Raw genomic sequence first — 13,726 nt, forward strand, 5'->3', positions numbered from 1 at the left:
AGGCCTAGCGGCCGATCTCCATCATTCAGTGGCAGGGTCCTGAGGTCCGCGAATACAGGAACTCAAGGAGCTACCCGAGGCTTTGGCGGGGGGGCTTCGTTGATATTTGGGGAGGCTGCTGAGCAGCGGGTGCTGAAAGGACAGCTCCTACCTGCCCCACTGCACCCGAAAGTAACCTCTGCGTGTAAAGTCTCCCTGCGAACTCCCACTCCAGCTCGAGTGGACCCCCTTCCAGGTGAGGTGCACGGAAAGCTTGCTCGGAGTGGCAGCTTGGAACGATGCACGTCCGGCTGCGCCAAGCTGGCTTCCCCGCTCTTTCCCACTTCAGCGTTAGCTTTGGCCTTGGGAACTGCAGCCTGTGCCTCCAAGCCGCGCGCTTTCTCCCGCCTCCAGCGGAGAAGGGCGGTGCGGCCAGGCCTCGCAAACCCTTCTTCTGGGGCCCCCAGCGGGAACAGGAAGGAAAGCGGCCGAGATGGCTCTAAGTGTCGCACGGCTTGAAGAAGTGGGTAGCTCGGTTGCATAAGGTGGAAGGAACTTGGTAGTTTGCAAAAGCCAGCTCCTGAGGTAGCGAAACCCAGAGCCCGCGGACTCGCTCAACCCCCCCTCCCCATTTATAGCCTTGGACGCGAGCTTCCCCCCACTGCGCCCCCACCCCCTAAGCGCGCCGCCGTCTCGCGAACCCTCCCCCAATACCCCCCTCCTCACTCCCTCCAGAGGAGGTGAGTTTAAACCCCGCCCACGTGACCCCAGCTGGGCCAATGAGCGGCGGCGGGAGGTGAAATCCGGTTCTAACCGGTCCGGGGCTCCCAGCGCTATAAAAACTTTATAAACCCCCCGGAGCCCTAGCAGTGTGAAGAGGCGAGAACGACCCCCGGACCGACCAAAGGCCACGCGCTGCTGCATCCCCGCGTCCAGCCCGGACGTCCCGCCACCGTCGCCATCATGCCCAAGAGAAAGGTACGTGGCGCGAGGGCCCCAGGCGCTGGGCCGCCACTACCGCCGCCTCCGCTGCTGCCTCCGCCGCCGCTTCCCCGGCTTGGGGCGCGAGAATCCATGCCGGGCTCGAGCAAGCGCTGCCGCTCGGCGCGGGGAGTGGAGACGGTGTCAGGCGGCCTGGGGCTAACCCTGTGCGTCTCGGCTGCCCGCGGGCGCCAGAGGCCATATTGGAGGAGCGGCGGCCGCGGCGGGAGGAGCCATGTTGGTGGCTGTTTATCCCGCTCCCCTCGGGCTAGACGTGCCCGCCCCGCGCCCCCTCCCCCATCGGCGGCCCCCCCCTCCGTGAGGGCGGGCAATTCAAACCCGAAAGGGCGGGAAGGCGGTGCTTGGGGTTGGCGGGCGGGGTAACGCGCTGCCGCCAAAAAAACCGCCGCCGCGAGGGGGCGGAGCTTCGCGGCGGGGCCCCGCCTCTGCCCACGATCCGGGCGCACGGGACTCGCGCCGCTGCCGCCCACGAGTTCCCGGGGTTGAGCGCGATCCTCACGTCTCCCGCCCTCGACGGCTGCCATGGCAACGGCGCTCGGGCCCCGCCTCCGGAGGGGTTTGTTTGCACCAGCTGCAGCTGTTGCTTCTGCCTGGTGCGGTGGCGCGGGCTGCGCTGCTCTGCGCTCCTCGCTCCAGCTTAGCGCGCGCTTCCCCCGGGCCACTTGGCGGAGACTCCGGGAAGGCTGGGACTCCCGACGTTCTGCGAGCTTTGGGCTGGATCAGGCGTGATGCTTACACAAATAAGCACTTCCACAGTTTCTAAGCTCTTCGGGTATTTGCATAGGAGGTGGGAGTGCTAAACTGATGATTTGTATGTCCTACAGAAGTTTTGTGCAAGACTTCCTTTTAGTTTTTTTCCTTTGGACTGTGTTAAGCTTAGTGAATCATTAAAAATTGCCTCGGGGGCTGCAGGTATAGTTTTTGTTTGTTTTTTTGTAGGCTGAAGGGGATGCTAAAGGAGATAAAGCCAAGGTGAAGGACGAAGTAAGTCTTGTTTGTTCTCTTCTTTTGGAGCCATACAGTTTTGGGCTCCTCTGGTGGTAATTAACCATACCCCTATCCCTGAATTTGCCGGAGTAAGCTCTGTTCACTTCCTATAGTCTAAAACAGATTGGCACTAAGATTTGTTTTTCTTCAGTGGTTCGGCTATTTTATTTCTAATTTTCTCATTTTTTTAAATAGCCACAGAGAAGATCCGCCAGGTTATCGGCTGTAAGTATACCTGCTTTAAATTTTCACATATATTCCTGAAACTAAGAATTGGAAAAGAATCACCTCTGCTTCCCATGCGTGGTCAGTGGCTGGTTTTAATGAGCTGCCCCACTGTGGACTCTCACCCACTTGAGATTTGCTGGTTGTGAAATTCTCACGGCTTGTAGCCAAAGTGGAACACTTCTGAGTGTTACTTGAGTTGGTTTCTAAAGGTAGAAAATTTTAATGGGAAGTCAGCCAAAGTAGGGAAAATGTCTGTGTTGGTGGTACTGTGATTTGTTTGTAGGTTTTCTTTGGCCCGTCGTACTAATGTTGTCTTCCTCTCTCCTCCAAATAAAAGAAACCTGCTCCTCCAAAGCCAGAGCCCAAGCCTAAAAAGGCCCCTGCAAAGGTGAGTGGGACTGGGAGGCAAGGTGTTTCTAGGAGTCACATAGGCTGAGCGGGATTTCATATGCTTCCAGGAGATCTGCTATATAACAGCTTCATCTTTTGGCACAAAGTTGAGATATGACAAAGTTAATAGGACTGGGCCTTATAATTATGCCCTAATTGGTCATTTTCACAGAATGAAGACTGTCCTTCAGTGTCTTAATGCAGCATAAAGGTGACTCCATTGATGGGTATTCTAAATTGTTTGGGTGGCTTGCCTTATCCCTGAGATTTGTATATCAAGAATTCTATCGTCAGTTTAGAGAAAATTGTACTTCTTGGGTATTAAACATCCAAGTTTTAAGGTGTCTTCTATTATTTACACTCCAATAAAAAATTTTACATACTGACAACCACAGCAAATTATAGATCACTTGGCTTAGTTTTAATCAGTGGGAGAGGGTTTATAGTTCGTGTGTGTGTTATCATCTTTAATAAACAATCCTGCCTTGTTTAGAATTTTGTAGACCACACCCTGGTAATACAAAATTAAGAGAAACAACTCTTTTTCTTTCTCCTGCCTTTTAGAAGGGAGAGAAGGTACCCAAAGGGAAAAAGGGGAAAACTGATGCTGGCAAGGATGGGAATAATCCTGCAGAAAATGGAGATGCCAAAACAGACCAGGTACAACCGCTATCTCACTTTTTGTGAAGCCTGCTCATTTTATTGTTTACTGATTCCAAAAGGTCTTAGTTGCCTTTTTCCTGCATCTGCATCATGCCAAGTGTGTCTTTCAGTCCAGAATTTGCTTGTGGTGCCCTGTTAGCTTAAATCCTGGATTCTTGAAGTCTCTGCCATTCACTAAAGGGCACTATGATGTTGATCTTTATCCCGTTGGGGGTCACACTTGTACTATACCATAGAGTTTTAAAGCTGAGAATAACCTCAGATCTAATGCTGGTATGTCCCCTTCCTCGGTTTTAGCAAAGTTTCCTACCAGGTCATTCTCAAAAGAAGTACTAAGTCTCAGTGTCAAAGTACCTAAAACCTGAACTTTGGCCTGGGAACAGAGTAATGTTATAGATGGAGTATGAATGAAGATAGTTTCAAATTCTACACATTGTGCTAATCTGTCTGTTTTTCTCTTAGGCACAGAAAGCTGAAGGTGCTGGAGATGCCAAGTGAAGTGTGTGCATTTTTGATAACTGTGTATTTCTGGTGACTGTACAGTTTGAAATACTATTTTTTATCAAGTTTTATAAAAATGCAGAATTTTGTTTTACTTTTTTTTTTTTTTTTTTTTTTTTTTTAAGCTATGTTGTTAGCACACAGAACACTTCATTGTTGTTTTTTGGGGGAAGGACATACTAATAGAATGTCTCCAAAGCTGGACCGAAGTGGAGGAAAAAACTTTCCCTTCTAGTTTTGAGAGACTTCTTCTTGGCTCCTGGGAGGAGGGGTCCCTTGATGTGGACACGCATTAGCCATCTTGGCACAAACACGTTGTGGTGTGGGAAAACTAAAATTCATTTTTATGTCCTTTTCTCCCTCTCCACTTTAAGCATAGACTTTGGCTTCCTAAGCCCAGAGACCTATTGGGGCCTGACCCAAAAGAACTGGTTACATTGGGCAATCTGTACTTTCCAGTGTCACCATTGAGATGGCATCCCTCAAAAGAGCAGCAGTTCCTTTTTTAGATTGTGGACCTACAGGTTGATAATTCTGCCATTTTCATTTCATTTCCTGAAAGTCAGGGTCGGCTTGTGAAAAGTTGTTAAACAACATGCTTAATGTGAAATGTCAACCCTCACTCTAAACTTTCCCTGTTCAGAGCATCAGATGAAGACTTCATTGGGTTTTATAGTGGCTTTCTGATTTTGGTAGTTCATTGAAGAAGGGAGTTTGAAAGTTGTTGTATACTGTTAACGATTGTCTGCCCATGTCCTGCCTGAAATACCATGATTGTTTATGAAAAGTATCTTTAATAAAGCTGGATACAGTTTGGCTTGGAATGCTGCCTCTAATCTTTTCCCTGTAGTGGGGGAGCCTGGTTTCTCCAAGTTTCTAGGGACAGGAAGCATTCTGGTGTGAGGTGTAAAGGTTCCACATTCAGTCTATCTAGAATGGTGAACAGTTCTATCCTATTAACAGAACACGTGAGGTGGAGTTAGAAAATATCCCAGGAGTAAGTAGACAGTGGTGTGAGGCTGGGAGCCCAGAAGTGATTTTTGTACTTGGTCGTGCTGCAGTGTACTTTTTGGTAGATGTAAGTTTTCAGCCTGGTAGCTAACAGCAAAAGAGCCTCTCCAGTTCACATTTAAAATTTCTGTAAAATTAGAAAGTTAATAGGTCCAATTATATTCCTTGTGTCAGGAAAAGGTGCTTCTGTGCATATACTTGACCGTAAGATGAAGGCAGATGGCACTCTGCTTTCAAGCAGACCTGCAAGTCTTCTGTGAATTGATTAAATTCTTGTCCTTGCTAGTGAACTGTAGCTCCAAAAATAAAGCTATTAATGGAGACTTTCTGATTGCTTTAGTTTGGAGACCCTGCAGAGAACCCCTTTCCTCCAGGGAAATAGCAAGAAGTTAATCTGTTAGGAAATAGAACTTGTAATAAATAAATGCAATTTGAATCTGCTTTCACAAATCACCTCTATTGTTTGAGGGGAATTAAGTAAACTGGAGATTGCCCAAAATGTTGCTTTGTGTGTTTTTTATCTCTAGTCAAAAAGGTAGAGCTGTCATATCAGTTAAGCTCTTCCTTGGTAAGTTTTCTGTGTGATCTTGTCTTGGGACAGTTGTGTAATGTGAGTTAACACCACTTTTATGGATGAGGAAATGCTCAGGTGGAGAAACTTCCAGGTTATGTGCACGTCTAAAGAGCAGCAGTTACGTGTACATCTCATGAGTAGTCGGGATTCAAACCCCCGTTTTGTCAGAAATTTCTGGCTTAAGACTTCTACTTGGAACCCTTTTGGATGAAGTAAAGTTTGTCCACTTAGGCAGTTTTCAGGCATTTGCCTTCATTGTTGCAATAGTTTCATGTTGCAGATGTTAATTTTTACCCGGGGGTGGGGGATGTTATCTTCCAGAGTGAAACCCATTGCAGCTGTTAGGAATAGGAGTACAGCAGCTTGCTATTTGAGCAGAAGTTGCAGAATTTGAGGAAGCTGGGGTTACTTCATCAATATTTGTATGAGTTCAGATTCTGTAAAATGTGAACTGGGCTATGCTGGCTCTACCATGAGCTCATTGAATGTTTAGGTCAATCCTATGTAGGTTATCCTCATTTTATAGTTAAGAAACAGACTCATAATTGACTGGCTGAGGTTAAACTCATGAGTAACCCTCTTTTTCTGTTACTTAGAAATTAGGGTGGGTAGGGTGAGCTTAATTTTTTTTTCCCCCCTGGAAAATGTTGACTGATTTGACTGGCCATGGACCATAAGAGTCCCTGGGCTTAAAAACCAAGAAACCAGACATGAAAACATAAGGACATTTGAGACAGCCATAATAGTATCCTCAGTGCCAGCCCTGACCTGAACTAAGTCTGGTCATAGAAAAATAAAAGTGGAACCCCCTCCCCTCAGCCCTGTCTCACCCATCTCAGGAAGAGTCACCAGGAACCTACATTAGGATGCTTTGGGCCCTAAAAAAAAAAATCAAGTGGCTTAAACAACAGGATTTATCTCAAGACAAGTCCCGAAGTAGGGTGGTCCTAAGGACCCAGGTGGTTCTTTACATCCTTTTTGCCCTCTGCTGCTACAACATGCACAGCTACCTCACCAAGTCCTGGACTTTACAAATGTCCAGAGGCAGAAAACTCATTTTTTTCTCGTTAACAATAATGAGCCCACCCTAGCTGGTTTGTCTCAGTGGTTAGAGCGTCGTCTGCAAGGATAATGAGCCCTGGCTGGTGTGGCTCAGTTGGGTGTCATCCCCTTGAACTGAAGGGTTGCTGGTTTGATTTCCCATTGGCACATGCCTAGGTTGTGGGCTCGATCCCTAGTAGGGGGCATGCAGGAGGCAGCCAATCAGTTTCTCTCCGTCTCCCTCTTCAAAGAGCAATAAAAAATCTTTTTTAAAGAAGAAAAAAGAATTATTTCCCAGAAGCCCCTCAGCAGCCTGAGTTTCACTGGAGAGAACTGAGTCACCTGCACACTCCTAAACCAATGATGGCAAGAGAACCACAGAATCTAGGATTCAGACAGAATTAATTGGAATTAAATAAGGGAGGGACAGATAATTGACAAGAGAAAAAGGGCTATCTTAACCCTAACTGAGTGGACAGTCTTCCTGCCATACTTGTAAATTGGCCTTTTCTGGACATTTCATTTAAATATATGTAGTCTTGTAAGTGGCTTCTTTGACTTAACATAGTGTTTTCTCATTCATGTCATAGCATGTATTCCTTTTATTGCCAAATATCTGTTAATATGGATAATACCATATATTTAATTTATTCATTGATCAGTTAGGTGATGGACACTTGAGTCATTTCCACTTTTTGGATATTTGTGAATACTGTGAGCATTATGTACAATTTTTGTGTGGACATATATTTTCAATTTTTTTGGTCATAGACCTCAGAGTGGAATCGCTGGGTAATAGGTTACCTGTATGTTTAAATTTTGAGAAACTGCCAGACCATTTTTTCCACAGCAGCTACACCATTTTACCTTCCCACCAGCGATGTATTAGGGTTCCAATTTCTCCCTATCATGGAGACATTTTCTTTCCTGTTTCTTTTTTTTATTATAATCATCTCAGTGAGTATGAAGTGATATTTCATTGTGGTATTGATTTGTATTTCCCTAATGACTAGGATATTGGGCATCTTTTCATATGCTTATTGACCATTTGTGTTTTGAGGGTTTTTTTGAGAACTATATTAAATTCCTTACCTATTTTTAAATTAGGTTATTTTTTATTGTTGAGGTTTAGTTCTTTATATATTCTGGATACTAGATCCTTATCAGATACATGATTTGCAAACGTTTTCACCCATTCTGTGTTTTCTTCACTTATTTGATAGTGTCCTTTGACTCAACAATTTTTAATTTTGATGCTTTGGTGTCATATCTAAATCAGTTGCCTAAACAATTTACACCTATGTCTTCCAAGAGTTTTAAATAATTTTAGCTCTTAAATTTAGGTCTTGAAACCATTTTGAATTAATTTTTGTATATGGTATGAGGTAGGATAGGAGTCCAAGCATCTCCTGCCCATATCTCGAGTTCGGTATTTCCACCAAGCTTCTGTGCAGTACCATCCAGATGTACCTCAGGCACCCAAATTTAACATGACCAAAATGAAACCCATTTTGTTCACAAACCCACCTCCCCTGCTTTCCTAGATCTAGTAAAAAGCACCACCACCGTTCTGTCCCTCAAGCAAGAAATCTGAAAGTTATCCCAGATACCTTGTTTTTCATCATCACACATTTCTAGTGAGTGCCCAAATCATGGTGACTTGACTTGGAGGGAAAAAAATTATTTTTTCATGGGAAATTTTAAATATGTGCAAAGGTAGAACGTAATGAACCCCCATGTACCTATCAGAGCCTCAGCAATTATCAACTCGTGGCCAACCTTGTTTAATTTTATACCACTGTCTACTTCTCCCCCCCCCACCATAACCTGACATATTTCATCCATAAATACTTTAGTGTGTGTGTGTGTGTACACACACTTTTTTATTGATTTGAGGAAGAGAGAAATACCTATTTATTGTCCCACTTATGCATTCATTGGTTGTGTCTTGTATGTGCCCTGACCAGAGATTGAACCCCCAACCTTGGTGTATTGGGGCGATGCTCTTAACTGGCTGAATACCTGGCCACAGCTATATATGGACTTCTATAAAAACAATTTACGATAGCATTAACAATTCTTTAATATGAAACATTCAAGTTTTCAAATTTAATTGCCTAAGTATTTTTTTAAGTAATTTATTTGAGAATCCAAACAGGCTACAGAGGGCCAGACCTGGGGCCAGACATTTCCCCAGGGTTTCAGCAGTAGACTGAAGACAGAGCTGAATAATTAGTTAATGGTGACTTTTTTTTTTTTTAAATCCTCACCTGAGGATATTTTTCCATTGCTTTTCAGAGAGTGGAAGGGAGAGAGAAACATCAATGTGAAAGAGACATCTATTGGCTGCCTCCCACACGTGCCCCGACCTGGGCCAGGGATCGCAACTGCGGTACATGTCCTTGGCCAGAATCGAACCCAGGACCCTTCAGTCCACAGGCCAACGCTCTAACCACTGAGCCTAACTGGTCAGGGCAATAATGACTTGTTTCTTATTCCTACTTACCGGCCAGTATATTCTAAACTCTGCATATTAGTAATGTGTTCCTTGGGTGGGCTGGGAGGGAGGTATAGAGGGGACTTGCTTTTCTTCTAAACATAAAACTATTACCTGCTCACTGTAAAAATATTTTTTGAAACAATTCAAGCAGCCCGGCTGGCATGGCTCAGTGGTTGAACATCGAACTACAATCCAGGAGATGGCTGTTCGATTCTCTGTCAGGGCACATGCCCCAGTTACAGGTTTGATCCCCAGTAGGGGGCGTGCAGGAGGCAACCAATCAATGACTCCTCATTGATGTTTCTCTCTCTCCCTGTCCATTCCTCTCTCTGAAACCAATAAAGATTTTCTTTTAAGTGTTTATTTTTAAAAAAACAATACAAGCAATACAGACATAGAGACCAAATGTGAAAATCCCCTTCACCTCTCCAAACCCACTGTCTTCCCAGAGGCAGCTACCACCAAGTTGGTGTGGAGTCTTCCAGGCTTTTCTGGGCATTTACAAACACGAGTCCAGATAATCTTCTGAGGCCCCCTTTACTCTGAGATGTAGCTGAGATGCTAAGATGGGATCAAACTCCCACCTCCATGAACCACAGAATTTGGAAAATTGCCTCCAGACTTCTTTGAGTCCCAAGAAAGGCGTGGGAAGAAGGGTCCTTCTGTGTTTGGTCTCCCTGTCTCTGGCCCTTAGTTTTGCCCTCACCATCTCCTCTGACCCAGGTGAGCAGCTCAGGTCTTTCTGGATCCTACCCTAAAACTCCTGCGCACAGACATTGGTAAGTCAAGTACACTTCATGAAGGGTTCAGATTGTACCCCATGCAGCAAACAATTTTAATCATCTCTGTGACAGGTTCAAGGTCCTTTCAGCCATCCCGCCAATGAGAGTTGCTCCCTGGCCCTTTGCCCCTTGTATTCCACCATCTTGTCCCTCACCTGTCCTTCCCTGACTCGGGAAATTCAAATTCCCCTACCTTCTTTACCCAACCAATTCAGTTCCCCAGCTCCTCTAGCCCACTCTTCATGGAGCTGACACACAGGCCTTCCATATCCTGGGCCCACCCTTCTTAGCAGTCATCTGGTTGTACACTTCATTTTTTCCTGCTGCTCTCATGGATTGGGATTGGAGCTGTCATGAGGCAAGAAGGCTTCTGCTTACATCTGGGTTACATATTTAACACAGATAAATAGTTTGGGGGTGGGGTGTTTCTTTGTTTGCACAAGTGAAATCATGTTGTACACAGTGCTCAGCAACTTGCTTATTTCACTCGACCTAAAGCAGACATATTCCAGATCACCAATAATAATAGCTGAACTTGTGCCAGGCACTTTTATATCTGTGCTGTACCAATCTGACAGCCACTAACCAAATGTGGCTACTGAGCCTTTGAAATGTGGCTGGTATAACTAAGAAACTAAATTTTGAATTTTATTTAATTTTAATTAAATTTAGAAATATTTGTTAAATACAACTATTATTTAGAGAGTTAGGAAGGGAGAAAGATTGATGTGAGAATAAAACATCGATTGGCTGCCTGCTGCCTCCATGTACCCTGACTGGGAATCAAACCAGCAACCTTTTGGTGCATGGGAGGACGCCCAACTAAGCCACACCAGCCAGGGCTCCCTTTATTTTTTGATAGGACTATGTTTTACTTTAACATTGCTTGAGATATTACTGTTCTAACTCATAGATACAAAGAACAGATTTCTGGACACCAGAGGGGAAAGGGGTTAGAGGAAGGATGAGAGGGGTGAAGGAGGTCAATTGAATGGAGATGCATCATAACTAGACTTCTGAGGGTGATCACTTTGTAGTGTATACAGGTGTCAAATTATAATGTACACCTGAAATATATAATTTAAAAATTATTTTCACCCTGGCTCAGTTGAGCATCATCCTGTGCACTAGAAGGTCACTGGTTCAATCCTGGTCAGGGCACATGCCTGGGTTGAGGGCTCCATCCCCCGTGGGGGGCGTGCAGGAGTCAGCTGGTTGATGTTTCTCTGTCACATCAATATTTTTCTCTCTCCTTCCTCTCAAGTCAGTTTTTAAAAATAGTTTAAAATTATTTTCAGCCCAGCCGGGCATGGCTCAGTGGTTGAGCATCGACCTAGGATCCAGGAGATCGCAGTTCGATTCCCGGTCTGGGCACATGCCTGGGTTGTGGGCTCGATCCCCAGTCGTGGGCCTGCAGGAGGCAGCTGATCAATGACAACACTCTCATCATTGATGTTTCTATCTCTCCCTCTCCTTCTCCCTTCCTCTCTCTGAAATCAATAAAGATATTAAAAATATATATTTTTTCAATGTCAGGTGTAACAGCATTAACATTTCTAGGGTTCTTTGCAGTCCTACTAAAATTGTCTACTACAGATAGCATGAATTTGGACTTGAGAGATGAAAAACACTACTTTACATGTCAACAATGATAGTTAGGATGGGGATCTGAGTCCACTTACCTTTATGGTGATTTCTGGAAGGGATTAAAAAGCCTAAAATTCCTTTCAAATGGAAAAAAGGATTGTTTTATACCTAAAATGTGCTGGAGGTATAAAATACACAGTAGATTTTGAATACTTGGTAGGAGAAAAGGAATGGAAAATATCTCATTAATAACTTCAGTATTATTTCATGTTTCAATGGTATTTTGGATATATTAAAATATTAAAATTTCACCAGCTTTTTACTTTTTTAACTTGGCTACTGTCAATCTTAAAATGATATATGTGACGTGTATTATATTTCTATTAAAGCTGCTTTGTATGCATTACCTCATTATTCCACAAATTTGTTCAACAAATATTTATCAAATAAGTTTATGTGTCAGGCACTAGGTTAGGCACTGAGGATACAGCAATGAACCAAACAGACCACAATTCCTGCCCTTACAGAGTTTCCATTCTAGGTTGCTGATTTTTAACAGCTTTACCAGTAGATGCAGGCTCTGTGCATCTTGCTTCCAGACCTTCGGGGGCTTCCTTTGGCCACACACTCCTCAGCCCTTAGTTGGCCTCCAAGATCTACACTAGGAGACACCTGCAGGTCATCCTCATCTCCTCCCTCTTCCTCCTCTCCATGTCCTTTCACAAACATTTTAAAGTGTCTCTGCTAGCCAGGGACATTGTTAAGCTCTGGGTCTATATAAAGAAGGGAACAAAACAGACATAGTACCTGCCCTCTTGGAGGTTACAGTCTGTCTCAGTCCTAAATGGCCCATTCCAGCTCAACAGCGCCTTTTGGATTCACCGTGTTCACCTTGAACTGCACAGTGGCTTTCTCATCGTCTCCAACTTCGCACGTTCCCATATGGCCTCTTCTCTACACAGCAAGGTGCATATTTTATTTTATTTTAAAATATGTTTTTATTGATTTCAGAGAGAGGAAGGAGGAGAGAGACACATCAATCAATGATGAGAGAGAGTCATTGATCAGCTGCCTCCTGCACACCCCCTACTAGGGATTGAGCCTGCAACCCAGGCATGTGCCCTGACCGGGAATCGAACCGTGATCTCTTGGATCATAGGTCAATGCTCAACCACTGAGCCACGTGGGCCGGGCGGGATATTCCTTTAAAAAGAAACAGCATCAACAAAAACAAAAAACCCTTGCAAATTAAAAATTCAAAGGAAAGGTTGAAAGATAAAGGAAATCTTCCAGAAAGTAAAATTAAGAGAAAAATAGATTAAAAAGAGGAAAGAAAAAAAATTTTAAGGGGCTTTTTATTTTTTTATGTTTTTGTTGTTTCTTTTTTAAGAGAGAGGAAGGGAGAAGGAGAAAGAGAAATTGCACACCCCCTCCTGGGGATCAAGTCTGCCACCCAGGCATGTGCCCTGACTGAGAATCCAACTGGTGACCTCCTGGTACATGGGATGATGCTCAATCCACTAAGCCACACTGGCTGGGCAGAAAGAAAAAAAAAATTTTAAAGGAAATTTGATGGCCCTAGCTGGGTAGCTCAATTGGTTAGAGTGTCATTATGATACACCAAGGCTGAGGGTTCAATCCTCGGTCAGGACACATACAAGCATCAACCAACGAATGCATAAATAAGTGGAGCAACAAGTCAGTGTTCCTCTCTCTCTCCCCCTTCCTCTTTCTCTAAAATCAATCAATAAATTATTTTTCTAAAATGGAAGAAAATTTCCAAAATTAAAGGACATATGTTTCCATATTGAAATGTATCTCCACAAGTGCTCAGTGCTATGGATGCAAATAAACCTGTACCAAGGGCACCATTGTGAAATGTCAGAACCCCAGGGACAAAGAGATCCTACAGCTTCCAAAGCAGAAACAAGATTCCATACAAAGCACCAGAAATCAGGATGCTATTGGACTTCTCAAGGACAACACTAAAAGAAAATAATCTCCAACTAGAATTTTTTATAATAACAATAGTGAAACTCCTATAGCACTCATTAGACACAATTCTAAGAGTTTTCCGTGTATTCTATACCCAGCCAAATGATTAAAGATGAAGGTAGAAGGAAGATATTTGCAGACATGCAAGGTCTCAAAAATGTCACCTCACACACCCTTTCCCCAAGAAACTATTGGAGTAGGTGCTCCACCAAAAACATGGAGTAGCCCGGCCAGGCGTGGCTCAGCAGTTGAGCATCAACCTAGGATCCAGGAGATCGCTGTTCGATTCCTGGTCAGGGCACACGGCCAGGTTGCCGGCATGCAGGAGACAGTTGATCAATGACTCTCTCATCATTGATTTTTCTATCTCTCCCTCTCCCTTCCTCTCTCTGAAATCAATAAAGATATATTAAAAAAAAAAGGAAAAGAAAAGGGAGTAAACCAAGAAAAAAGCAATTCTAGGGAAATCCAACATAAGAGTGAGGC

General features: G+C 44.1%; 1 protein-coding gene across 1 annotated transcript; it reads left to right on the forward strand.

Moving 5' to 3' along the window:
- The first annotated feature begins 838 nt into the window (after positions 1 to 838).
- Positions 839 to 4,574, forward strand: HMGN2 (high mobility group nucleosomal binding domain 2). The gene is made up of 6 exons (XM_016219535.2): positions 839 to 957; positions 1,921 to 1,965; positions 2,164 to 2,193; positions 2,534 to 2,584; positions 3,151 to 3,246; positions 3,712 to 4,574. The coding sequence occupies exons 1-6, from the start codon at positions 943 to 945 to the stop codon at positions 3,745 to 3,747; spliced, it is 273 nt and encodes a 90-aa protein (XP_016075021.1). The 5' UTR covers positions 839 to 942; the 3' UTR covers positions 3,748 to 4,574.
- The last annotated feature ends 9,152 nt before the right edge of the window (positions 4,575 to 13,726 follow it).

Source organism: Miniopterus natalensis, chromosome 9 (assembly GCF_054644295.1).
Source record: "Miniopterus natalensis isolate mMinNat1 chromosome 9, mMinNat1.hap1, whole genome shotgun sequence".
Classification (NCBI taxonomy): domain Eukaryota; kingdom Metazoa; phylum Chordata; class Mammalia; order Chiroptera; family Miniopteridae; genus Miniopterus; species Miniopterus natalensis.

What these genes read in the sequence shown, in the direction of transcription:
- HMGN2 (XM_016219535.2), top strand. An exon ending in AAGCCAAGGTGAAGGACGAA is followed by an intron (nt 1,966 to 2,163) that starts GTAAGTCTTGTT and finishes TTTTTTAAATAG; the next exon opens with CCACAGAGAAGATCCGCCAG. An exon ending in GAGATGCCAAAACAGACCAG is followed by an intron (nt 3,247 to 3,711) that starts GTACAACCGCTA and finishes TTTTTCTCTTAG; the next exon opens with GCACAGAAAGCTGAAGGTGC.